At 46.8% G+C, this 27,269-nt stretch overlaps 2 protein-coding genes and 1 pseudogene across 9 annotated transcripts in view; all 3 read left to right on the forward strand.

Moving 5' to 3' along the window:
• Positions 1 to 4,738, forward strand: part of BRCC3 (BRCA1/BRCA2-containing complex subunit 3) — a 62,445-nt gene extending 57,707 nt beyond the window's left edge. For 6 of the 7 annotated variants that reach the window (XM_025460514.3, XM_049107313.1, XM_025460517.3 and 3 more), the window contains one exon: positions 1,243 to 1,411. In XM_025460514.3, the coding sequence (XP_025316299.1) occupies positions 1,243 to 1,394 (152 nt within the window). In that variant the 3' untranslated portion in view covers positions 1,395 to 1,411. Of the gene's footprint in view, positions 1 to 1,242; positions 1,412 to 3,174 lie in introns of those variants that run through there. The other variant, XM_049107316.1, reaches the window with a different exon arrangement.
• An 11,937-nt stretch (positions 4,739 to 16,675) lies between these two features.
• On the forward strand, positions 16,676 to 18,469 carry LOC112668512 (small nuclear ribonucleoprotein-associated protein B'-like; annotated as a pseudogene).
• A 5,238-nt stretch (positions 18,470 to 23,707) lies between these two features.
• The window catches only part of LOC112668333 (phosphatidylinositol-binding clathrin assembly protein-like), a 36,182-nt gene continuing 32,620 nt past the window's right edge, over positions 23,708 to 27,269 (forward strand). Inside the window, exons 1-2 of one of the 2 annotated variants that reach the window (XM_025460513.3) lie at positions 23,708 to 24,023; positions 26,358 to 26,500. In XM_025460513.3, the coding sequence (XP_025316298.1) occupies positions 23,945 to 24,023; positions 26,358 to 26,500 (222 nt within the window). In that variant the 5' untranslated portion in view covers positions 23,708 to 23,944. The remainder of the gene's footprint in view (positions 24,024 to 26,357; positions 26,501 to 27,269) is intronic. The other variant, XM_025460512.3, reaches the window with a different exon arrangement.

The following is a 27,269-nucleotide window of genomic DNA, read 5'->3' on the forward strand; positions in this document are numbered from 1 at the left end:
TGATCCCGGGATCCGGGATCAAGTCCCACATCGGGCTCCTTGCGGGAAGCCTGCTTCTCCCTCAGCCTGTGTCTCTGCCTCTCTTTCTGGGTCTCTAATAAATAAATAAAAAGTCTTTAAAACAACCACAACAACAGAAAGACCTGCAGCTACATGAACCACCTGGGTGAACCTCAAGGGCATCATGCCAAGTGAAAGCCGGATCACACTAAATGCTACATACTCCATTGTTCCGTTTATATGACATTCAAGAGTAGGCCCAAGTAGTCTGTGCTGACAGCAAGCGGTTCAACAGCTGCTCGGTTAGAGGTGACTGCAGACGGGCCTCCGGGCTGACAGAGAAGCTCTTTCTTCACTAGGGATGCTTACCACAGGCGCACACCTGTCCAAACTCATTGAACTAACTGTACACTCTAAATGGGGTCATTTTATTATCTATAAATTATACCCTTTAAGCTCATTTCATTTGATTTTTTAAGATTTATTTATTTGAGAGAGAGAGAGAGAGAGAGAGCGAGCACAAGCAAGGGGAGGAGCAGAGGCAGAAGCAGACTCCCCACTGAGCAGGGAGCCGGCCCTAGGACTCGATCCCAGGGCCCTGAGATCATGACCTGAGCCAAAGGCAGACGCCTCACTGACTGAGCCACCCCGGCGCCCCTCAATAAGTCATGTATGATGAAGGAGAAAAAGATATTTCCATTAGGCAGAATTTGTTTTAAAATTAGAATCTTTGTCTCACCATGAAGCTGAACACGAAAAATGGTAACTCCCTTTTTCTTCATCTCACTGTTTTTCCCTCATTTTAAAAGAGTAGCTTTTAGGTGAGTTGAATTAATGTATTTATTTCTTAAAGCTACAAAACATTTGAGCCATGTTCCTAGTGGATTTGGGGAAAACTAAGTTGCAGAAAGCAGAGGTGTAGCTACCTGGGGGCTGTGGTCATTTGTCATCTACACGGTGCAGAGGCCGCGGGCTGGGGAAGGAGGCCTATGGTTCTGAGCCCTTCTGCGTGAGGGGGTAAAGAGCTGGCTACCTTGCCGCCCTCGGCATAGCTTGTGGACCCAGGGGCATTCAGGATGGCCTAAAATCGGTGTATTCTTTGCTCAGCTCTTCTTTCTCCTGGCTAGCGATATAAAATCATCTGCTCGTCCTGCCTCTTGCCCCAGTTCCTTCTTCAGGAGCTCACTGTTGGGGGGGCTATTGGTGGTGGAGTGTTACCTCTTCTGTGTTTTCCTATTGAAGTGTTTACCAAGAATCTGTGCAGTCAAATGTCAGCCGTCAGCGGGCCTCTCCTGCAGTGGTTGGAGGACAGACTGGAGCAAAACCAGCAGCACTTACAGGAATTGCAACAAGAAAAGGAAGAGCTTATGCAAGAACTCTCTTCTCTAGAATAAAGTCGGAGACCAATGTGGTAAACAAACTTTTTCAATTTGTATGTCATGCGTGGTCTGAAAATTCACTCCCCTCATGTGTAGGCAGCCAACGGAGCAGCTCTCTTTGTCTCCCAGTGGACGAATTTTAATGATGTAATAAAAACAAAAACAAGATGCCTTCCTGAAAGTTCCATTAGGGCTCAGTGAACCCTCTTACCTGTCACTGGGCTCCAAAGTACATATGAAGATTCTTTAAGTACGACATTAAAGTGTTTTTTTAAAAAAGGCTATGAGAGGTACATTGGCAAGGACATCTTGTAATAAAATGTCCTAGGAGCATTTTTATTTTATTTTATTTTTAATATTTTATTTATTTATTTATTTGAGAGAGCAACAGAGAGCAAGAGAGCACAAGTAGGGAGAGCGGCAGAGGGTGAGGGAGAAGCAAACCCCCTCCCCATTGAGCAGGGAGTCCGACATGGGGCTGGACCGTGGGCTCATGACCTGAGATGGAGGCAGGATCTTAACCCACTGAGCTGCCCAGGCGCCGCCTAGGAGCATATTTTAAATATTGGCTTCTCCCTTGTTTAACTCTGAAGTTTTCATTTTCAATTTTAGACACATTCCCTAGAATAAGCTAAAGGAAGAAGAGTATTTCCTGTTTCGGTGTTGTAGTTCTGATGCTTATGTTGGATAAGTAGATGACTGTACTGGAGTGAGTGGCAGGAAGTGAAGGTGGCCCATTAGCACCCTGCCTCCTCTTAGCTCGCACTGAGAGGCATGCGTCTTCCTTCTTGATCTCTAAAATATGAGGTATTCCGAGATACCTGTCGAAGGCTGAATCTATGTGGGTGCCCTTCCTAACCAAATAGATGATGAGTGCTAGCATATTTGACTCTGAAGCAAATTCTATTGAGCAGATCGAATTTTCCTAGGAACTTCCATTTTAATATAAATATGCTTTTTCCAGAAACATTAAGGACTTAGGATGTAACAAAAAATCACGTTTTAGCACGTTCTTTTGCATTATTCTTTCTATGTAAAACCACAAAAGATAAGTGTGTCTTCAGAAAAGAGTCAGGCATGTGGATCCCTGGGTGGCTCAGCAGTTTAGTGCCTTGCCTTTGGCCCAGGGCATTGTCCTGGGGCTCTGGGATCGGGTCCCGTGTCGGGCTCCCTGCATGGAGCCTGCTTCTCCCTCTGCCTGTGTCTCTGCCTCCCTTGCCTTCTGTGTCTCTCATGAATAAATAAATAAAATCTTTAAAAAAAAGAAAAGAGGGATCCCTGGGTGGCGCAGCGGTTTGGCGCCTGCCTTTGGCCCAGGGCGCGATCCTGGAGACCCGGGATCGAATCCCGCATCGGGCTCCCTGCATGGAGCCTGCTTCTCCCTCTGCCTATGTCTGCCTCTCTCTCTCTCTGTGTGTGACTATCATGAATAAATAAATAAAAATCTTTAAAAAAAAAAAAAGAGGCCTATTGCATCCTAGAAATTTATGTGGGTGTTGGAGCCAGTGGAAAGAAAACCATCCCAACAGTTAACAACAAACGATTGGTTTTGGTTTTGGTTTTTCCTTCTTGTTTCTCCCAAGATTGTTTTTCGCGTTTCAAGGTATAGCCCACCTGCATGAGAATCACTTGGAGGTCAGACTTTCTCTTTGGGGGTGGAAGCTAGAAATCTTCAGGAACTCCCCAGCTAATTCAAAGGCATACCACTAGCATAAGGGCATATGGGGTATAAGTGCTATATTTCCCTTTATTTCCCACAGCCACAATCCTTCTCTATTCTTTTCTTTCCCTATAGGAAAAATGAAAATATCCAGGTTTACAATCAATTAAGCTCAATCAATTTTGAAGAACCTGGAGGACTCCCATTACCTGACCTCAAGACTCACTCTAAAGCTACAGTAATCCAGACAGTGTGCTATATACCCACCTGCTTTTGACAAAGGTGTAAAAGCAATTCAATGGAGTAAGGATAGACAGTCTTTTCAACAAATTATGCTGGAGCAATTGACACCCATAGGCAAAACAATGAACTTTGACCTAAACTGCACACCCTAGACAGAAAGTAACTCAAAACAGATCATAGACTTAGATTTAAGACGTAAAGCTATAAAACTTTTAGGAAAAAAAATCATTGAAGAAACATCAGGATCTTGGGGCTAGGCAACAAGCTCTTGGCCTTCACTACAAAAGCACAGTCCTAAAAGGGAAATGATATACTGGACTTCATCAAAATGAGAAACTTTTGCTGTGTAAACAAATCAAGAGGATGAAATTTTTGACAGAACTTATTTGCAAACCATATGTCTGATCAAACTTGACTATATAAAGTCAACAGTAAAAAACCCATCCAATCGAAAATGAGCAAAAGACGCGAATAGACATTTCACTAAAGAGGATGTATGGATGGCAAGTAAGCACATGAAGAGATGTTGAACTTGAGTAGTCATCAGGGAACGCAAATGAAAACCACAATGAATTATGATTACATGCTTATCAGAATGGCTAAAGAAAAAATAGCAAAAATACCAGATGCTGTCGAGTGTACAAACTGGATCTCTCGTACCTTACTTATAGGAATGTTAAATGGTACAGCTACTCTACAAAAGAGTTTGGGAATTTCTAATAAAGTCAAACATCCTTGTATCATACACCCCAGCGATTACACTCCTGGATATTTATCCCAAAATAATGAGAAGCTATGATGGCACAAAAATTTGCACACGAATATTCTTAGCAGCTTTCTTTGTAATAGTTAAAAACTGGAAATAACCCAGATGTCCTGCAATCGAGTGAGTGATCAAACCAAACATCTGTACTGTGGAGTCCTACTCTGCAATGAGGAGAAACGGACAACTTTGATTCACACAACTTGGGTGGACCTCAAGGGTATCATGATGAATGAAAGGGCCAGTCTCAACAGGTCCCGTACTCCATGGTTGCATTCTTGAAATGACAGGATTATAGAAATAAAGAATAATGATTGCCAGGGATAGGGACTGGAGGGGGTATGGGATATGTGCGACTATAAAGGGATAACAGGGAGTTCCTTTGTGCTGATGGAACAGTTCTGAATCTTGATTATGGTGTTGATCACATTACTTGGGCTAAAACTCCGTAGACCTACACACACCCACAGATGAATGCATGTGAAATCTGGTGAAAGTGAATGGGGTCTGTAGTCGAGTTAGCCGTGTCGTGCCATTGTCAGTATGTCGGGTTTGAAGTACTGTAGCGATGGAAGAGCTTACCACTGGGGGAAACTGGGCAAAGCGTACATGGGACTCGCTGTACTATTTTTGCAACTTCCTGTGAATCCATAATTATTACAAAATAAAGAGTTAGATGGATTACATAAGGAACTAGGAGGAATGGTTCTTAATTTGTGAAATAAGAGTGCTGAAAAGAAAACCCAAGAGGAATAAAACGATTTGGATGTTTTTACAGGCCGATGGTGAGCACACATCCCTTTCCTTTCCTGGGCTTCATTTTTTTTTTTTTTTTTCATTTGTCAGGCAACAGTGGGTCACCAGTAAGGTTCCTTTTATCCCAGTGTTCCGTCTTGAAAGGTGTTGAGCGTCACAAGGAACAGTGATGTGAAGAAGATGTATCATCACTTTCCCACCAGCACCAGTTGGGCTTCCTTCACGCAAAATCCTGCGCTCCCCGCACAACCCTGTGTCCCGTGGTCGGTAGATTCTCGGTTTTCAATCACAGCCAAGACTGAGAGGAACAATATGTACACCTGCCTTCTGTCTGTTTTGTCGTTTCCTATTCGTTCAAGTCATTGCCTTCTGACGTCTGTCCGTGTCACCCCATTCAAACTACTGCTGCCAAGGTCACCCATGACCTCCCCATAGTGAGCATCAACAGGTGCTGTTCATGCCCTTAGTGGACCTCTGAGTCTTGACACAAGTGGCCACTCTTCTGTGAAATCTACTTCTCTTGGCTTCTGCTATTTTCGGGTTTTCCCCTTGTCCAGCTGCTCCTTCTCAAACTCATGTGTTGGCTTCTCTATTGCTGCTCACCCGTATGGAGTCCACAGACCTCCATGGCTCCATCCACACCTCTGCATGCACTCTAGATCCACATTTCCCCCTGCTTCCTACCTGTCTCCACTGGCTCTCTCAATACATCTAAAGCTGCCCTCCTGCTTTTCAGTCTAAACCATATTAGGGAATATTTCTTACCTCAGTGAATGGAACAGCCATTTGCACAAATCAGAAACCGAATAGACATCAACATCTCCATCACCTTCAAAACTATTTACACTGATAGAGTTATGACAGCTTTCTAAATTTTTTTTGTCTCTTAATGGGATTTTTCATTTGGTAACTCCTTAAATCTCTCTCTATAGTTATTAACATAAAATCTTTTTAATTTTTTTTTTGGAGTTCAACTTGCCAACATAGAGCATATCACCGAGTGCTCATCCAGTCAAGTGCCCATCACCCAGTCCCCCCAGCCCCCCCGCCCACCTCCCTTTCCACTTTAAAACTTTTTTTAAAGATTTTATTTATGAAAGACACAGGCAAAGGGAGAAGCAGGCAGGACTCGATCCCAGGACCCGGGGATCACGCCCTGAGCCGAAGGCAGATGCTCGACCGCCGAGCCACCCAGGCGCCTCAAGGTACGGCAGCTTGAAATGCTTTGTGTAACCCGGTCACTCGTAAGAGGCAGGTGGGGGCAAAGGTGAGCACGTGCAGGTGTCAGTGCCTGGCGGCTGGGAAAACAGCTGGAATCACCGCACGAAGGCCTGGGAGGGGGGAAATCTGGTGAAAGTTGTGCGAGGAGAGAGCCAACCATCAGTCCATTAAACAAGTCACTCGATTGTACAAATAGTGAGGGCAGGAGTGAGGATTCTCAGTGTCAGGAAAAGAACTCACGAACGTGAATAGAGGCAGGGTAGAGTGAACCTCGAGAGACTGGATTGAAATTAGAAGTAGAACATGGAATTCGTTCAAAGGTAAAAAAAAAAAAATGCATGTGCACAGACGGTGTGTGTGTGTGCACGTAGCACTTTTGTGCAGTCCGCCCACTACCAGGACTAGAAGAGGGCCAGCCAGGAGCTGGGGACATGGCTGTCACGAGCCGTTGCTTCTCGAAGGCCGTCCTTCCCTGAAGGTCAACCGTGGGCCTGGGGGCAATGGCTCGAGGCGGGGCGGGGCGCAGGGCATCCAGCACATGCCCAGAGCATCTTCTGGAACCATTTAGGGAAACAAACTGGCCCCGCCTTTGGGGGCTCCCGCTGGCCCAACGTGGGACAACTCGTGTATCAAGATAAAGGACTGTCATACTTCGAGTGATGCAGGAATGTGAGTCCACGCTGATAAAAGGAAGAGGCGGGTCAACTCCTCAACGCGGGAGGAATGATTGGACCGGACAGTCCCCCTTGGGCGGGCTCGGAGTGGTGGCTGGTTCAGGTGACAGTCACCAGCCCATGCCGAGACAGGTTGATGGCTGGCTTCAGTGTCAGGGACATGAACAGTAGCTCAAGGCCGAGGAGTTTCCCGGGACAGAAAGACGTTCCAGACACGACAGCTGAGTACAACACGTGTCCCCAACTTGGACCCTGGACCGGAGAGGAAGGAGAAGCTGTGGGGATGGCCGCTGTATTCCAGCAGGGTCTTTGGGTTGGATTCTAGTGTCGCAGTCGGTGACCAGGGGGTGCATGGGCTCAGTCTGGCCACCGAGCCGCCGCCGTGGGAGGAGGGACCGCCACCTGTCAACGAGGCCACGGGGCGGTGGGGACTGTCACCGTCAGTGATATTTCCCACTCATTTTCTCTCCTTTCCCCTATGATCCCTTTCACTAATTTTTATATTCCCCGAGTGAATGGGACCATATGATGATCGTCCTTCTCCAACTTACGTCACTCAGCACAATACCCTCCAGGTCCATCCATGTTGAAGCCAGCAGTGGGTGCTTGTCCCTTCTGATGGCTGTCACCGGACAGGAGCTGCCCGCGGCGCCCCAGGGCCGCAGAGCAGAGCCATAGGGACCCACGTCATTTGCAACAGAATGTGGGAAAGTTCCACCGGGGGCGCCGGCCGGGCCTAGACATGGGGACAGCCGGCAGGGCCGGCCCATGGCAGGACGACCTGGCAAAAGGGGAACACAGTAGGGGCAGCCCCCTGACCGATTCCGCACTCCGCCGGCCTGCTCCTGCCCGGGGGCCGCCTGTCCCCACCGACGACACTGACTCCGGTGGACACGGAGTGGAATGACCGTAGCAGCCAGACTCAACTACCCTCCCGAAGAGTAGCAAAGGCCCTGTCCAGGAGCTCAGACCAGGAAGACCCTAGAAGAAAACTCAGCGAACGTTCTCGACTGCAGTTCCGGCAATGGGGCCTCAGAGGTGACGCCAAAGGCCCCCGCCACAAGGAGCAGAAACCAAGCCTACAAGCCCTCTGAGAGTTCGGGCAAGACTTGTGAAGTGAAGACAAAAAGGGTTTAGAGAGACCTTGCAGGGCCGCCCGGGTGGCTCAGTAGTTTAGCGCCGCCTTCAGTCCAGGGCGTGATCCTGGGGTCCTGGGATCGAGTCCCGCATCGGGCTCCCTGCATGGGGCCTGCTTCTCCCTCTGCCTGGGTCTCTGCCTGTCTGTGTCTCTCATGAATAAATAAATAAAATCTTAAAAAAAGAGAGACCTTGCGGTGTGATGGAGGCTTGGGCCCCTGGCCGTGTGCTGTGAACACGTGTCCCTGCTGTTAGGACGTGTCCAGACCATGCATGTTCACGGAGTGTTGGAGATTCTCGTCTGAGATCCGAAGTTCTTGGCGTATGAACAGTGCCTTGGTTGCTGAGAGCTTCCACCGGCGGCTGCCCAGCAGGTGGGGTGCGGGGTGCCCCCCAAGCCCCAGATGCCTGCCTGCTGCGGGCACTTCTACAAACATGCCGTCGCTCAGAGAAAAGCAGCTGGCTGTCATCCACAAGGCAAAGAAGTTTGTGTCCCTGAGTTATGAATGAATGAATGAATGAATGAATGAATGAATGAATAAATAAATAAGCTGCACCTGCTGCCAAAACTTGGCCCATTGGCTCTGCGGCCAAAGACACCCCCGGGACTGGGCCCTGTGGCCTATGGGTGGTGGGAGGCCTGCGATGCCTCCGTGCGCTCCCTGGCCCGGCCCCCCGCGGACGCCTGGAGGCGCCACCTCTGCTCCAGCCGGTCCCCGTCCTGACGACGGCGGGAGCCACCAGCGAAGGACGCCGTCAGCGCCACGACGCGCCTACAGGCTGCTCTGTGCCCCTGCCTTTCCTGCCCCGGGACCCGGGGCCCCGGCCTCCTGCACACGCGCATCTGCTCCCCGAAGGCCACTGCGACTCGCACCCCCTGCAGCCCCAGCACGCCAGAGTCACCTCAACGGGACGGACCTTTCCGGGCCCTATGTGTGTCCGCCGGCCGAGCCCCGGTTGCTGATGACTTGCGTCCGTCCCTCCCACCCGCGAAAGCCTGAAAACCTACGTGGGTGAATTCTACGGAACATTTAACTTAGAAGTTTTACCAATCCTTCGCAAACTTTTCCAAGCGATTTCGGAGGACGGAACACACCCGGATCCATTTCATAAGGCCAGCACTACCCCATACCAGGGCCAGACAAGGACACACAACAAAATGAGATTCTAGGCCAACATCCCTGATGAATACAGATGTGAAATTCTCAGGAAAACACCAGCGAACCAAATGCAACGGCACCATGGAAAGATCATCCTGCACCCTGATGCAGTGGGGTCTCTTCCAGGGATGCAAGGGTGGTCTGACGGCCGCAGATCAATCGACGTGATGCGCCGCATTAACGAAATGAAGGATACGAATGTACCGCAACGTAATAAAAGCCACGGCCCACAGGCCCACGGCTGGCGTCATCCTCAGTGGTGAACAGCTGAAAGCTCTGTCTCAAGGTGCAGAAAATAAACAAGGGTGCCCACTCTCACCACTTTGATTTTACATAATACTGCTAGTCGTAGGCAGAGCAATTAGGCAAGAAAAAGAAAAGGCATCCAAACTGTAAAAAAAAGTTGAATTATCTGTTTGCAAATGACATCGTCTCATACATAGAAAAACCTAGACTCCACCAAAAAAAATCTTTTTTTAAAATATTTTATTTATTTATTCATAGACACAGAGAGGCAGAGACACAGGCAGAGGGAGAAGCAGGCTCCATGCAGACAGCCCGATGGGGGACTCAATCCCGGGACCCCAAGATCACACCCCAGGCTGCAGGCGGCGCCAAACCGCTGCACCACCAGGGCTGCCCCCACCAAGAAATTCTTTTTTTTTTCCACCAAGAAATTCTTAAACGAATTCAGTAGAGTTGCAGGATATGAAATCAACTTACAGAAATAAGTCGTGTTTCTGTATATTAGCAATGAACTATCTGAAAAAGAAATGAAGAGCTCTGCCGACGGCTCTTGCAGGTTCTCTTCACCACCAAAGAGAGGGAACGAATTCAGGTGGAAGCCCGGAAGTCTGTCCTGGTGGAGGACAGACAGCCGACTCAAAACCCAGACCTCATAAACACTGCCTTCCCCTTATCCCGCCCCACCTGGGACCACAACTCGGTTGAAGGTAAGGAGACACTCCGGGTCCACGCCAGACTCTAGGGCAGGTCTCCAGGCTGCCGCGCAAGCCTGCCCATCTGGCCGAGGTCTGTGATGTGAGACAGGATAAGGACGAGAGTCCAGCAGCCTTCTTAGAGTCATGGAGGCTTTTAGGCAGCGCACCCCCAGGAACCCAGAAGCCCCGGAAACAAAGGCCGCAACTATCATGGCCTTTGTTAACCAGGCCGCTCTGAACATTAAAAAGAGATTGCAAAGAGTAGAGACACTGGGAGAGAAGAGCTTGCAGGACTTAGTGATAGTGGCAGAACAAGTCTATAATAATAGAGACCGTCTGGAAGAGCAACAAACCAAACTAAGTGACCGGCAGACCCGAAACCTGGCCAAGATCCTGCTGGCCACAACCATGGACGACCCATGGGAAAGACGGAGGCACCTCAAGAAGCTGGCTTCAGGGACAGGTGAGGAGGATGGCCCTGGTCCCCGTCGGGAGCGCCCTAAACTGAACAAAAACCAATGTGCCCATTGCAAGGAAGGGGGCCACTGGGTGAAAGACTGTCTGAACAAAAGACCTAAGGCCCCTGCCAAGATCTTGGAGATGGGGGACCTGGACGACTAGGGGAGTCGGGGTTCGGCACCCCTCCCCGAGCCCAGGGTAACCCTCAGAGTGGAGGGACAACCTGTTGAATTCCTAGTGGACACTGGGGCACAACACTCGGCTTTATTACAACCCCAAGGGAAATTGGCAAGCAAGACTTCATGGGTGCAAGGGGCCGCGGGCCCCAAACAGTACTCATGGACTACCCGGAGAACTGGGGATCTCGGCACGGGCCGGGTATCCCACCCCTTCATGGTCATCCCTGAGTGTCCCTACCCGTTGTTAGGTCGGGACTTGCTCACCAAGATGGGGGCACAAATTCGCTTCCACCCCGAAGGAACAAAAATCCTAAACAAGGAGGAGCACCCGATTCAGGTGCTTGTCCTGGGCTTAGAAGACGAATAGCGAGAAGACCACCGATTACCTCACACTGTCCCCTCCAGATTCCCCCACCGGTGTCTCAGATAAAAATTGACGACGGGGAACAAATTGATTAACTTTAAATGGATCCAGGTGGGACATAGTAAACAGGTCTTGAAAATTATCACTACTAAGCCTGAAACTTTTATTCTATTGAGGTTGACTGAAGGGCACATAAGCTCTGTTATCTTTTTGCAATTTGTTAGTAAAAAAAGACTGAAATGAAGGTTAACTGTCTGTTTCCAAGTTTTCATAATTAATTGTTAAGATACCTCTCAAAGTCCTTGGTAACCTGAAACCTTAGTACACTTTGATGATAAATGGAATTAAATCCATTGGCCATCTAGGTCTTTTCCAAACAGGAAGAGGTGCTGAAATGTTGATTTGAATCTGTTGGTGAACAGGCTTTGTACTTAACTGTTTCATAAATTTGCCGTCCAAAGAGTTCTGGTGTGACAGTTCAAAATCGGCTACTCCTTGGGTTTCGCTGGAGACTAAGGATCCTAAGAATGGGAAAACTCTGCTAAAGTAAGATAAAGAAAGCAACTCTCTATGGAGAAAAGGAGATATGTAAGAAAAGTATGAGAAATGGGAATATATTTTTGTTCAAGGTAAAAGAAAGCAATCTTGTCCTAGATGAGACTGGCTGAAAAACATGGCTTGGGACAAATTCTGAATGCAGAGAAAGGTGTAGACGGCTCGTGAAGGGAAATCCTTGGAAAGGAATTTAAGATGTGGTCAGGACGGACTGTCAGGTGTGCGGGGGCAGCCGGGACCACGGAGACGGAGACCAGCTGGGCAGAGCCGGCGGCAGCGGGGACATCAGCTCAGCGGGCAGAACTGATCCAAGGCGCTGACCATGGGGGAAGGGAAAGAAAGAAACCTCTGCAGGTCCGCCCTCGCCACCGCCCACACCCACGGGGCCCTTTACAGAGAGAGGGGGCCCCATCCTTCTGACGGCAGAGGGGAAGACTATTAGAAACAAAACAGCGATCCTCGAACTCCTGAGGGCCGCACACTCCAGCAACATCCTGCGAGAGGAACTGGGACGGCGAGTCCTATCCAAAATGCATCGGAGTGCTCTCACGGGAGCCAGAAGGATGGAAGACATGGCACCGAAGTATGGTTTTCCTGTTAAGATCGGATCAGACAACGGCCCAGGATTGTCTCTGAGGTAACACGGGCGGTGGCCCTGGTACTTGGGGCAGATTGGAAATGACATCGTGCACATAGGCCCCAGAGCTCAGGACAGGTAGAGAGGAGGAATACAACATTAAAGGAGACCTTAACTAAATTAGCCCTGGAGACTGGCGGGGACTGGGTGACTCTCCTCCCCTTCGCCCTATATAGGGTGAGGAACTCCCCATATAAGATGGGACTGACTCCCTACGAGATCATGTTCGGTCTTCCTCCACCTGTTCTCCCCAATTTAAAACCTGAGGTGCTTGCTGAGTTTGATGATCACCGACTCCTTTTCTCCCTCCAAATGTTACAAAGAGCCCATGAGCAGGTGTGGCCTAAGCTGAGGGCCCTCTACGAGACTGGGCCACCCCCGGGCCCCCATCGATACCGGCCGGGTGACTGGGTGTATCTGCGGAGATACCAACACCAGACACTTCAACCTCACTGGAAGGGACCCTACATCGTGATCCTGACCACTCCCACCGCTCTCAAGGTCGGTGGGATTACACCCGGGTCCAGCCCGCTGACCCACATGCCGTTATCAAGGACTTTGTTCCAGAATGGAAAGGCCAACCGGACAAGGACAATCCCCTAAAGCTAAGACTGCGGCCTTCTCACTTACCCCACTAATGTTGCTTATGCTCTGTCGCTTGGTGCCAGAACCAATCCCCATCAGCCATTTAATCTAAACTGCAGGTAATAGAAGTCTCAAGGGGAGAAGTAATCTCACCCAATCACCCCACTTCCTCCCCTACCCTACGTGGGGTTTCATCCTGTTGCCCCCTGCTTCGCTTCACACACACACACACACACACACACACACGGACAGGTGGGTACAAGTTCCACTGGAGGAAAAATGGCAAGGACCGACGTTTTCCCCTTGTAAAAGGCCTTCATACCAGATAATGAGCTCAAAAGACCGCTTCCACTGCGATTGCGCACAGGAAGAACCTGAGCCTTGGGTCTTGCATGCCCCTGGCTTGCTCTCCGCTGAGAAAGAGGAAAGAAAGCAAGGCTTAAGCTAATGTGTAACTGGTCAGTCGGCAAGTGACAGAAGGAGCGTGCAAGGAAAAATGCGGGGGGGGACGTGCAGGCCACGCGGCGAGGCCCGCCATCCCAGATGGGCAGCGACAGGTGAGGTAAAAAAAAAGGCAAGAAAGACTATGTTTGAGATGCGATGCAATGGAGGGTATTACAGGAAATACTTGTGCTCTGCACTAGAAAATTGGGTAATATAAATGATGATATGAATGCTCAATCAGAGGCGAGATCAGGGAATTGGTATCGGTCTGTTGATTAAATGGGAGAGTCTGGTGCCACTACTTTTAGTGAAGTCGGAGTCAAAATTGAAGAGATCAGAATGAATCTAAACAACTGTATTTTACCTTCAGGATTCTGTAGAGAGGCTTTTGCAAGCAAGGGGGGCTTTTTTATGATAGTCACACAGAGAGAGAGAGAGAGGCAGAGACACAGGCAGAGGGAGAAGCAGGCTCCATGCACCGGGAGCCCGACATGGGATTCGACCCCGGGTCTCCAGGATCGCGCCCTGGGCCAAAGGCAGGTGCTAAACTGCTGCGCCACCCAGGGATCCCAAGCAAGGGGGGCTTAAACCCACAGTATCATGTTTTTCATTAAAAAAATAGACCTTCCCTTGGGTGACTACATTTTATTTTTTTTTATTTTTTTTTATTTTTTTTTTATTTTTTAGGGTGACTACATTTTAAACATGCAGATCCACATGCTGCCTTAACGAAGAATGCTGTTTCTACACTGACCATTCAGGGAGAGTCCGAAAATCTATGGCAAAGGTCAGGGAAAGTTTGGCTAAGCGAAAACGAGAACGGGAACAGCAACAAGGTTGGTTCGAATCCTGATTCAATCACTCCCCCTGGCTAACTACCTTGTCTTCCCTAGCTGGCCCCCTCCTCCTCCTCCTCCCCCCCCCCCCACCCTCGGGCCCTGCATTATCAATAAATTAGTTGCTTTTGTCAAAGACAGTCAATGCAGTTCAGATCATGGTACTCAGACAGCAGTACCAACCACTGGACCTTGTTACTGAGACCAGCCTGGACCCATGATTGGGTCCTTCCTTAGGTTCCTCTGAGAGCGGGAAATGTGGAGGCCGAGAAAATTAAGGCCATTCCACCTCAAGTTTAGCGTTAGCACAAGTATAGCCATCTCAGGGCCCTGTGAATAAGAGCTGGACTTTACAGGAAAAACCGCAGAACACCCTTGACAGAGAGTCAGTCCCATAACAGAATGAGAACAGAGCTTAATGCCCTTGACAGAAAATCCCATATCAGAATGAAAACAGAGCTCAGAACGCCCTTGATAGAGACAAAAAGTCCCATATTGGAATGAAAACAGAGCTTAAGAAATTCCTCCACCCCTTCTGAAAATCCCCTAGACCAGCCCAGAAAAACCCAGCTGTAACCCCCCTCGGGGTCCAAGTCCCTGGTCTGCTGTGTCAGGTACACTTGGACCCAAGCTCGAGCTTGTTAATAAACCCTCACGTACTTGCATCGATGTTGGCTCCTTGGTGGTTTTCTCGGATTTGCAATCTTGGGCACAATAAACATTCCCATATACAATAGGATTAAAAAATATTTAGGAATAAATTTAACCAAGGAGGCAAAAGATCTGTACCACTGAAAACTATAAGATACTGATGAATTTGAAAAAGGCACAAATTTGCCTCTCTCTCTCTCTGTAACTATCATAAATAAATAAAAATTTAAAAAAAATTAAAAAAAAAGGGATCCCTGGGTGGCGCAGTGGTTTGGCGCCTGCCTTTGGCCCAGGGCGCGATCCTGGAGACCCGGGATCGAATCCCACATCGGGCTCCCGGTGCATGGAGCCTGCTTCTCCCTCTGCCTGTGTCTCTGCCTCTCTCTCTCTCTGTAACTATCATAAATAAATAAAAATTTAAAAAAATTAAAAAAAAAGAAAAAGGCACAAATAAATGGAGACATATCCTGTGTTCATGTGTTGGAAGAATTAATATTAAGTTATTATTATTGAATATCATTAAAGAAGTATCATTAAATTAATTTCATCAAAATGATGATCACTACCTAAAGTGATCTACAGATTCAATGCAATCCCCATCAAAATCCTAGTAGCATTTTTCACAGAAATAGAAATAGAATAATATATCCTAAAGATCCCAAATAGCCAAAGCAATCAAGGAACAATGCTGGAGGCTTTGTTCAAATGATATCACAAAACTACAGGAATCAAAGCATGGTGGTGTTTTGGCATAAAAACAGACACATACACCAACAGACTAGAATAAAGAACCCGGGAATAAACCTGCACATACATGGTCAACTAATCTTTGGCAAGAGCACCAAGAACACACAATGCGGAAATGATAGTCTTCTTGATGAATGGTGTTGGGAAGCCTGGATATCCACATGCAAAAGAGTGAAATCAGACCCGTGTATTGCGCAATACATGGAAATTAACTTGAAATGGAGTAAGGACTTCAGTATAAGACTGAAACCACAGAACTCCTAGAAGAAAACACAGGGAAAAACTCCTTGATATTGGTCTTGGTAATGATTTTTTGGATATGACACCAAAAGCACAAGAAAACTGCAAAAAAACCAAGTGGGACTACATCAAACTAAAAAGCTTCTATACAGCAATGCCAACCATCAACAAAATAAAAATATAGGGATGCCTGGGTGGCTCAGCAGTTGAGCATTTGCCTTTGGCCCAGGGTGTGATCCTGGGGACCTGGGATTGAGACCCGCATCCGGCTCCCCGCAGGGAGCCTGCATCTCTCTCTGCCTGTGCCTGTGCCTGTGCCTCTCTGGGTCTCTCCTGAATAAATAAATAGAATATTTTTAAAAAAGAAAAGAAAAATGTAATCTACAGAATGGGAGAAAATGTGCAAATCATATATCTGATAAGAAGTTAGTGTCCTGGGCAGCCCAGGTGGCTCAGCGGTTTAGCGCCACCTTCAGCCCAGGGCCTGATCTTGGAGACCCGGGATCGAGTCCCACGTCGGGCTCCCTGCATAAAACCTGCTTCTCCCTCTGCCTGTGTCTCTGTGCCTCTGTTCTCTCTCTGTCTCTCTCTCTCTCTCTCATGATTAAATAAGTAAAATCTTTAAAAAAAGAAATTAGTGTCCTGAATATATAAGGAACAAATGCAACAGGAACAAACAAAACAAAAACAAATAACCTGTTAAAAATGGGCAAAGGACTTGAATAAATATTTTTCCAAAAAAGACATACAAATGGCCAATATGTATATGAAGAGCTGGGAAATGCAAACCAAAACCACAAAATATCACATCACACTTGTTAGGAAGGCTATTAGTAAAAAGGTAAGAGATGGGGCACCTGGCTGGCTTAGCTGGTGGAGTGTGCAACTCTTGATCTTGGGGTCATGAGTCTGAACCCCATGTTGAGTGTAGAGTTTGCTTTTTAAAATCTTTTTTTTTTTAAAGGCAGGAGATAGCAAGTGTTGGTGAGGTTGTAGATAAAGGGAACACTTGCACACTGGGGAATAGAAGTTGGTTTAGCCATCATGGAAAACGGTATGGAGATTCTTCAAAAAAATTAAAAATAGAGCTACTGAATGATCCAGCAGCCTGCCTTTTGAGTATATATCCATAGAAAATGAAGTCAGGATCTCAAAGACATATATGCACTCCCCTGTTTATTGCAGCATAATTAATAATAGAAGGTATGGGAACAAGACCTAAGTGTCCACTGACTGGTGAACGGATAAGGAAAATGTGGTGATTATACAATGGGATCTTATTTAGTCATAAATGCCATTTGTGACGATTGGATGAACCCGGAGAACCGTATGCCGAGTGAAATACGCCCTGCACACAAAGACAAAGAGGCGCGATCTCATTTATATGTGGAATCTGAAAACGCTGAACTCATAAAACCAGAGAAGAACGATGCTGGTTGCCAGGGACTGGGGGTGGCGGAAATTAGTTGGTCACCGGGCACAAATTGCAGTCATATGAGAGATTAGCCAATGTATAGCATGGTGACCATAGTTAATAAAATTGTATACTTGGAATTTGCTGGAAGAATCGATTTTAAGTGTTCTCACCACACACAGAGTCCACTCATATCTTAAGTCCTCAGGTGAACTCAAGAGCCTGGCACCGGGGTGGAAAGTAGCCTGTACCCCGTCCCACTTCATCTGTGGCCATGCATCTGGAGGTGGTGGCAAGAAGCGGGCTGCGCTGAGGGGAACCCAGGAACCCAGCGGGAATTGGAGGCATCAGAGCCACCCCCGTGACTGTGGGCAAGAGCAGCAAGACGCTGCAGCGTGTCCCCTACAGGATGGGGTGCATCTTTTCATTAGCGCCTTCGAGGCCTTCAACAAGCCTGTGAATTTGCTCCTCTGTGACTGCGAGGAGTTCAGGGAGGCCTCGCCGAAGAACTCAAACCAAGCAGCAAGAGCAGAGAAGTGAGTCCTGGGTCTGGTACTGCCTGCAGGGGGAACCCAGCCTCAATGGCAGTAGAGGGATCTTCTCCCAAAGGTCCTGGCATGGCCGGAGTGCCACTTGCTCGAGCTGCCGGGAGCCCGGGGATTGGGACAGCTCCTGGCACAAAAATCCCTGTTCCAACGCCCCAGGCTCCTGCAAAACTTGCTGGGCCAGTCTGCCAGGCTGAGGGTTAGTGGGCCATCCCAACACGTGATGGCCACACGACGAAGAGAATGTCGCAGCCACTGCAGCTGCTGCCACGGCCAGTATTGCAAGGGCCCCAAACCCAGTATCCACCTGGCTGTGGGGGCCTTCCCCCGCCCATGGGCTGAGGACAACCCCTCCAGGCATGATGGGCCCACCACCTGGCATGAGGCTCCCATGGGCCCACAGTGGGGATCCCCCCCTGGATGGGTAACTCCAATGGACATGCCCCCTCCCCCAGGGATGCGAGGCCTTCTTCGACCCTTCAGCAGAGTTATGGAAGTAGCTCCACAGAGGCATGACGAGGCCTGATCCTCCCCCCCCCACCCACGCTGGTCCTTGTAGCCACAGACCTGTTTGTTTCTTTGTTTTTAAGATTTTATTTATTTATTTATTTATTTATTTATTTATTTAATTTATGAGAGACACACAGAGAGAGGCAGAGGCAGAGGGAGAAGCAGGCTCCCTGTGGGGAACTCGATGCAGGACTCGATCCCGGGACCCCAGGATCACGCCCTGAACCGAAGGCAGACGCTCCACCTCTGGACCACCCGGGTGCCCCAGACCTGTTTATTTGTTGTGCCCTTGTTCTCAGAGTCTCTAAGGATGGTCTGGTTTCCCTTGCAGGGCCCCCTCCTCCTGGAATACACCCATTAAGGCCCTAGACTCATCTTAGCCCTCCTCAGCACCCTGCCTGTTTCCTGTGAGGCTGTATGTAGTCCTTTTACTTCCTTGTGGCCTGTAAAACTAGTCTATAATAAAGTATTCAGAATAATGTAAATGTAAAAACTAAATCCTCAAATTATAACACCTTAAAAGAAAACATGACATTGTACAACCTAAATATATGCAACGCTTTTATCTGTTAATCATACCAAAATAAAAGTGAAAGAAGATTACTCAATTCAAGAAATGGGCAAAGGGGGCCGCCTGGGTGGTTCAGTCGGCTAAGCATCTGACTCTATTTCAGCTCAGGTCTTGATCTCAGGGTCATGAATTCAAGCCCTGCTTTGGGCTCCACCTGGGCTTAAATAAAGACAAATCAAAATAGGCAAAGGATATGCATGGACATTTCTCCAAAGGAGATACAGAAATCGCCAAAAATCATATGAAAAAAAGGTCCTTTAACTCATTAGTCATCTGGGAAATGCAAATGAAACCTCAAAGAGATATCGCTTCCACAAAGAGGGAGAGTTTGACTTCTTCTTTGCCAATTTGAATGCCTTTTATTTCCTTTTGTTGTCTGATTGCTGAGGCTAGGACTTCCAGTACTATGTTTAACAGCAGCGGTGAGAGTGGACATCCCGGTCTTGTTCCTGATCTTAGGGGAAAGGCTCCCAGTGCTGCCCCATTGAGAATGATATTTGCTGTGGGCTTTTCGTAGATGGCTTTGAAGATGCTGAGGAATGTTCCCTCTATCCCTTCGCTCTGAAGAGTTTTGATCAGGAATGGATGCTGTACTTTGTCAAATGCTTTCTCTGCATCTAATGAGAGGATCCTATGGTGCTTGGTTTTTCTCTTGCTGATATGATGAATCACATTGATTGTTTTACGAGTGTTGAACCAGCCTTGTGTCCCGGGGATAAATCCCACTGGTCATGGTGAATAATCTTCTTAATGTACTGTTGGATCCTATGGGCTAGTATCTCATTGAGAATTTTTGCATCCCTGTTCCTCAGGGATATTGGTCTGTAATTCTCCTTTTTGGTGGGGTCTTTGTCTGGTTTTGGAATTTAGGTGATGCTGGCCTCATAGAACGAGTTTGGAAGTACTCCATCTCTGTCTATCTTTCCAAACAGCTTTAGGAGAATAGGTATGGCTTCTGCTTTAAACGTTTGATAGAATTCCCCTGAGAAGCCATCTGGCCCTGGATTTTTGTGTCTTGGGAGGTTTTTGATGATTGCTTCAATTTCCTCCCTGGTTATTGGCCTGTTCAGGTTTCTATTTCTTCCTGTTCCAGTTTACAGATGCAGTGAAACGCTGGGACACCTGCACCCCGATGTTTATAGTAGCAATGTCCACAACAGCCAAACTGTGGAAGGAGCCTCGGTGTCCATGGACTGATGAAGGGATCAAGAAGCTGTGGTCTGTGTACAATGGAATATTCCTCAGCCATTAGGAACTACAAATACCCACCATTTACTTCAACATGGATGGAACGGGAGGGTATTATGCTGAATGAGATAAATCAATCGGAAAAGGACAAACATTATATGGTCTCATTCATTTGGTGAATATAAAAAAATAGTGAAAGGGAATAAAGGGGAAAGGAGAGACAATGAGTGAAAATATCAGTGAGGGAGAGAGAACATGAGAGACTCCTACCCCTGGGAAGCGAACAAGGGGTTATGGAAGGGGAGGTGGGCAGGGGGTGGGGGTGACTGGGTAATGGGCACTGAGGAGGGCACCTGGCGGGATGAGCACTGAGTGTTATGCTATATGTTGGCAAATCGAACTGAAATAAAAAAATATACAAAAAGGAGACATTACTTCCCACACAGTAGGATGGCTATAATCAAGCAAATGTTGATGAGGATGTAGAGAAAGTAAAGTCCTTATACATCGGTCATGCAGTTGTTAAAATGGCTCATCCACTGTGGAAAATAATCTGGCAGTTTCTCACGAAAATTTCAATGCAGAATTACCATTTGACCATGCAATTCCACTCCTAGGTATATATTCAAAAGAACTATAGGGGGGAGGGGGCAAGATATCGGAGGAGTAGGGTCCCCAAGTCTCCTGTCCCCACCAATTTACCTGGATAACTTTCAAATCATCCTGAAAATGTAGGAATTTGGCCTGAGGAGATTTAAAGAGAGAACAGCTGGAATGCTACAGTGAGAAGAGTTCGTGCTTCTATCAAGGTAGGAAGACGGGGGGGGGGGGAGGAAATGAAGAACGAGTGAGTGACATGCAAGACAAATTGATGGCAAAGAGGGAAACTGAGGAAAGAAGAGAAAAATAATGAAAAGATCATGAGGAAAGGTTAAGGGAAACAAATGACAGCCTCAGAAAGAAAAATATATGTTTAATTGGGGTTCCCAAGGGCGCCGAAAGGCACAGAGGTACAGAGTATGTATTTGAACAAATCATAGCTGAAAACTTAACTAATCTGGGAACGGAAACAGGCATTCAGATCCAGGAAGTAGAGAGATTTCCCCCCCTAAAATGAATAAAAACCGCTCAACACCTCGACATTTAGTAGTGAAGTTTGCAAATTCCAAAGATAAAGATAAGATCCTTAAAGCAGCAAGAGACAAGAAATCTCTAACTTTTATTGGGAGAAATATTAGATTAACAGAAGACCTCTCTGCAGAGACCTGGCAGGCCAGAAAGGGCTGGCAGGATAGTCAGGGTCCTAAATGAGAAGAACCTGCAGCCAACAATCCTCTATCCAGCAAGGCTCTCATTCAGAATAGAAGGAGACATAAAGAGCTTCCAAGATAGGCAGGAACTGAAAGAATATGTGACCACCAAGCCAGCTCTGCAAGAAATATTAAGGGGGACTCTGTAAAAGAAAGAGGAAGTCCAAGGGAACAATCCACAAAAACAGGGACTGAATAGGTATCATGATGACACTAAATTGATATCTTTCAATAGTAACTCTGACCGTGAATGGGCTTAATGACCCCATCAAAAGGTGCAGGGTTTCAGACTGGATAAAAAGGCAGGACCCATCTATTTGCTGTCTAGAGGAGACTCATTTTAGACAGAAGGACACCTACAGCCTGAAGATAACAAGTTGGAGAACCATGTACCATTCAAATGGTCCTCAAAAGAAAGCAGGGGTAGCCATCCTTATATCAGATAAACTAAAGTTTATACCGAAGACTGTAGTGAGAGATGAAGAGGGACACTATCTCATACTTAAAGGACTTATCCAGCAAGAGGACTTAACAATCCTCAATATTTATGCCCCGAATGTGGGAGCTGCCAAGTATATCAATCAATTAATAACAAAAGTTAAGACATATTTAGATAATAATACACTTATACTTGGTAACTTGAACGTAGCGCTTTCTACAGTCGACAGGTCTTCTAAGTAGAACATCTCCAAAGAAAGAAGAGCTTTAAATGATACACTGGACCAGATGGATTTCACAGATATCTACAGAACTTTACATCCAAACGCAATTGAGTACGTATTCTTCTTAAGTGCACATGGAAGTTTCTGTAGAATGAACCACATTGTGGGTCACAAATCAGGTCTGAACTGATACCAAAAGATTGGGATTGTCTCCTGCATATTTTCAGACCATAATGCTTTGAAAGTAGAAGTAAACCACAAGAAGTTTGGAAGAATTTCAAGCACGTGGACGTTAAGGACCATCCTGCTAAAAGATGAAAGGGTCAACCAGGAAATCAGGGAAGAATTAAAAAGATTCATGGGAACTAATGAAAAGGAAGATACAAGTGTTCAACATGTATAGGATACAGGAAAAGTAGTCCTGAGGGGGAAATACATCCCAGTACAAGCATCCATCCAAAAACTGGAAAGAACTCAAATACAAAAGCTAATGTTGCACCTAATGGAGCTGGAGAAAAAACAGCAAATAGATCCTACACCCAAGAGAAGAAGGGAGTTAATAAAGATTCGAGCAGAACTCAACGAAATCGAGACCAGAAGAACTGTGGAACAGATCAACAGAACCAGGAGTTGGTTCTTTGAAAGAATTAATAAGATAGATAAACCATTAGCCAGCCTTATTAAAAAGAAGAGAGAGAAGACTCAAATTAATAAAATCATGAATGAGAAAGGAGAGATCACTACCAACACCAAGGAAATACAAACGATTTTAAAAACATATTATGAACAGCTATACGCCAATAAATTAGGCAATCTAGAAGAAATGGACGCATTCCTGGAAAGCCACAAACTACCAAAACTGGAACAGGAAGAAATAGAAAACCTGAACAGGCCAATAACCAGGGAGGAAATTGAAGCAGTCATTAAAACCTCCCAAGACACAAGAGTCCAGGGCCAGATGGCTTCCCAGGGGAATTTTATCAAACGTTTAAAGAAGAAACCATACCTATTCTCCTAAAGCTGTTTGGAAAGATAGACAGAGATGGAGTACTTCCAAATTCGTTCTATGAGGCCAGCATCACCTTAATTCCAAAGCCAGACAAAGACCCCACCAAAAAGGAGAATTACAGACCAATATCCCTGATGAACATGGATGCAAAAATTCTCAACAAGATACTGGCCAATAGGATCCAACAGTACATTAAGAAAATTATTCACCATGACCAAGTAGGATTTATCCCCGGGACACAAGGCTGGTTCAACACTCGTAAAACAATCAATGTGATTCATCATATCAGCAAGAGAAAAACCAAGAACCATAGGATCCTCTCATTAGATGCAGAGAAAGCATTTGACAAAATAGAGCATCCATTCCTGATCAAAACTCTTCAGAGTGTAGGGACAGAGGGAACATTCCTCAACATCTTAAAAGCCATCTACGAAAAGCCCACAGCAAATATCATTCTCAATGGGGAAGCACTGGGAGCCTTTCCCCTAAGATCAGGAACAAGACAGGGATGTCCACTCTCACCACTGCTGTTCAACATAGTACTGGAAGTCCTAGCCTCAGCAATCAGACAACAAAAAGACATAAAAGGCATTCAAATTGGCAAAGAAGAAGTCAAACTCTCCCTCTTTGCCGATGACACGATACTCTACATAGAAAACCCAAAAGCCTCCGCCCCGCGATTGCTGGAGTCATGCAGCACCTCGGCAGTGTCCTGGGGCACAAAATAGCCCCTATAAAATGTGAATTTCCCGAGACCCGAAGGTCCGCAGAGCTTCCTGTGGCCTGGAGGCCCCAACAGGTTCCGCCTCGTGACAATGCTTATTTTGCCGCTTCGCCTCGAGCGTGAGCAGCGTCTGCCCCTGCAGCGTGGCGCCCGCGGCGGCCATCTTTCCCAGCAGCCCCCGCTGCCGCCGCTGGCCTCACAATGCGCAGTGAGCGTCAGACTGTGAGAGGCGCAGGGGCCAGCACGGGCGCCGTCACGTCGGGACGCCGGCTGCTGCCTGCCGTGTCAACCCACTCGGTCCGCTGGGGCAGAGGAGCGCGGCGCACACTACGAGCCACCAGGAGCCATTACCCGCGTGGCTGGCAGGCTGAGACGCAGTCATGGGCTCGTCGGCGTGCAAAGCCGCCCTCGGGGCGACCAGCGACGAGCCAACCGAACCCGAGCCGAAACATCTGGCAAGTGAGTAGCAGCCCTGGTGCACACATTCCGACGCCTCGGTGCTCTGCTGTCGGCGGCGCCCCCCGCCCCCCGCCCCCAGCCCCCCACCTCCCGCGGGAGCCTGTGCCACAACCACCGGCCTCTGTAAGGCCAAACCCGGAACCATTTATAAGTTATTCCCATAACAGGTCACACGGAGGGCTTGGACGACGACCCGGCCTTCTCAAAAGGGTCTGACTCCAAAGTCCTCCACAGACCCGTATAGACCATCAATCCCATCCATCCCATGACCAGGCCCAACCTACGGTCAGTGAACAGGCTTTACCATGGACACGGCAACTCTTTGTGCTCCTGTGAATGTTTCTAGGGATCAACTTTTTTTTTTAGAACATTTTATTTTATTTACTCATGAGACACACACAGCAACCGAGAGAAAAGCAGAGGGAGCACCACGCCCCACGCAGGGAGCCCGACGTCGGACTCGATCCTGAGTCTCCAGGATCACGCCCTGGGCTGAAGGTGGTGCTAAACAGCTGAGCCACCGGGACTGCCTAGGATCAGATTTTTCATTCGTTTTCTTTTTTTGATAAACTTTTTATTTTTTTATTTATGAGAGACAGACAGAAAGAGACAGAGACAGAGACAGAGAGGCAGACGGAGCAGCAGGCTCTATGCACAGAGCCCCACGCGGGACTCGATCTCGGGTCTCCAGGATCACGCCCTGGACTGAAGGTGGCGCCAAACTGCTGAGCCACCCGGGTTGCCCAGAATTTTTATCTCAAGAAAAGACAGAATAGACTCTCAGGCTACCCTACACTTTTTAAGCAAAATACTAAAACACAAAACTCATCAAAACACTGACTTCTGGTTAAAAAGTGTCCATTGATTTCGTGCCAGAATTAGCTTCTCTGGGATCCCTGGGTGGCCCAGCGGTTTAGTGCCACCTTCAGCCCAGAGTGTCATCATGGAGTCCCGAGATCGAGTCCTGTGTCGGGCTCCCGACATGGAGCCTGCTTCTCCCTCTGCCTGTCTCTCTCTCTCTCTCTCTCTCTCTCTCTCTGTCTCTCATGCATAAATAAATAAATTCTTTAAGAAAAATTGGCTTCTCAAGACCTGAAAGATGATCAGTAGTTAGCTATGTGAAACATGTGGGGACCCAAATAGGGCACTTGGGCCAGTTCCACAGTATCCCAAAGGTTCAGTCCAAAGGCTGAAAGCATGGGAAAGCAGAAACAAAAAACCTACAGCAGAAACTTCCCAAAAAGAGGAATGAAGCACACTTAGAGCAAAAAAGCATGAAAGAACCTCACCCCTCCTAGCCTTCCCCGCTGGCATGTAGTAGACATACTTGAATCAATGGATCTGCGTTAAGGTCAACCTATTGCTCCACCAGCAGGTTTGTTGAGCTCACTCTTCAGTTGCTATCATGGTGTCACACCCGCAAGCATGCTGACTAGTAAGTCCTAGGGATGAAGTCTACTAATAAGAGTTTATACACAGTTTTAAAACCAAAGAGGATTTTGAAGTGATAAACGCTAACACATCATTGCATGTTGTCCAGTGGAAAAATGAAATCATGAAAGTTACCTATTGACGGTTTGTGTGAAGTAAACTGATGAATGGTCATAACCCTAAGTGGGAAATTGCAAAGGTGTTTTAGTGAAGCAGGTGTAAGGCTATACAGAAGCAGACTCAGGAAGAAAAGGCAATAGGGGCACCTGGCTGGCACAGTAGAGAATGTGACTTTTACTCTTAGGGTCGTGAGTTTGAGCCCCGTGTTGGGGTTGAGTTTACTTAAGAGATGTTTTTATTAAGAAGAACAAGCAACAAAAGGTTAAGGGATGCAAACTAAAGGGTCAAACTAAAGGGTCAGACATGACATGACAAGGAAAGCTCCTGACTGACCTTTCATGTAATGGCACTTTTCTTGAGAGAGGCAGTAGGGCCTAAAGGTTAGTATCGTGGTCAAATCTGATTTCAAATACCAGCCCTGCCACCTAATTACCTGTATGACATTGTCTGTGTTCCTTTCTTGAATCCTATTCATTTATTTAATAACTATTTACCATGACTCGTATGCCAGCTATTGTGCTGGGTCTCGGGGGCATTTGGTGACCAAAATGGACACATGTCTTACCCTCATCAAGTATTCAGGACAATAGAGTAGACAGGCATTAACTATCGTGTAACATGTGTCCGTACAAATGGTAATACCTGTAAGGAAGAAAATGTTTTGCATTACCCCCTTTGTCATTTCTGACTTTCAATTACATCTGTATTTAAGTTAAAGTTACCGATTTTGGTTTTGAGAATTTCTCAGTCTGTCTTTTAATGCTTGTTCTGTCTCTAATTCAGACCTAATACAGTACATAAATGGAACAAATATGAGCGTTGAACGTTTGGCTGATGTTCTTTCTGAGAAAACTGGGAGCAGAAGCTGGGTGGTAGTGTTTAAGGCCCTGGTCACTGTACATCACCTTATGGTGCATGGAAATGAGGTGAGCATGCTTCACATTGCAATGGTGATCATTTCCTTCCTTTTGGTACAAAGGACTGTCTGTACACAATTGCAAAATATTCTTGGTTTGTCAAGGCTCATTATCTTTTTAGTTTGTGACAAGTGGGGGAAGTGAATAGCAGTAGGTACTGAAAGGCTGGCTTTTGAATTCTTATGGGTATATCTTTGCAATAATTATTTGGGGTATACTGTTTGAGCCACTCGATAATAAAGTGGGTAATGGAGTGGATATTTTTCTCGATTCTTTAGATTCTTTAGACAAAAGAGAGAAAACCCTCAAAGATGTATTGTTTTACTTTACCAGGAGAAACCAGGGGCCAGAATGGATTGCATTATTACCTGTCCACCTCTCCTGCGTACACTCTTTGTATTTGACAAAACTGAAATGTTCTTTAGTATCAAATTACTTATTCTACTTTAACATTTTGTCTCAGTAAGCTTTGCATCAAAAAATTAGGATTTAGAAATTGGCTGGATTTTGAGACGTACTACAAAGCAACTAATTATACAGTATGGTATTGATAAAAGTTGAATATATATATAAATGGAACATGATGGAGAGCTTGGGAGTAGAACTATGTGCTTATATGGGAGCTCAGTGGCACAAAAATGTGAGGGAAAGTATGGGATCTAAAATAAAGCCTTTTGGAGAATGAAATCTTGCCATTTGCAACAACGTGGGTGGCACTAGAGTCTATTATGCTAAGTGAAATAAGTCAATCAGAGAAAGACAAATACCATATGATCTC

This window comes from Canis lupus, chromosome X (assembly GCF_003254725.2).
Source record: "Canis lupus dingo isolate Sandy chromosome X, ASM325472v2, whole genome shotgun sequence".
Taxonomy (NCBI): domain Eukaryota; kingdom Metazoa; phylum Chordata; class Mammalia; order Carnivora; family Canidae; genus Canis; species Canis lupus.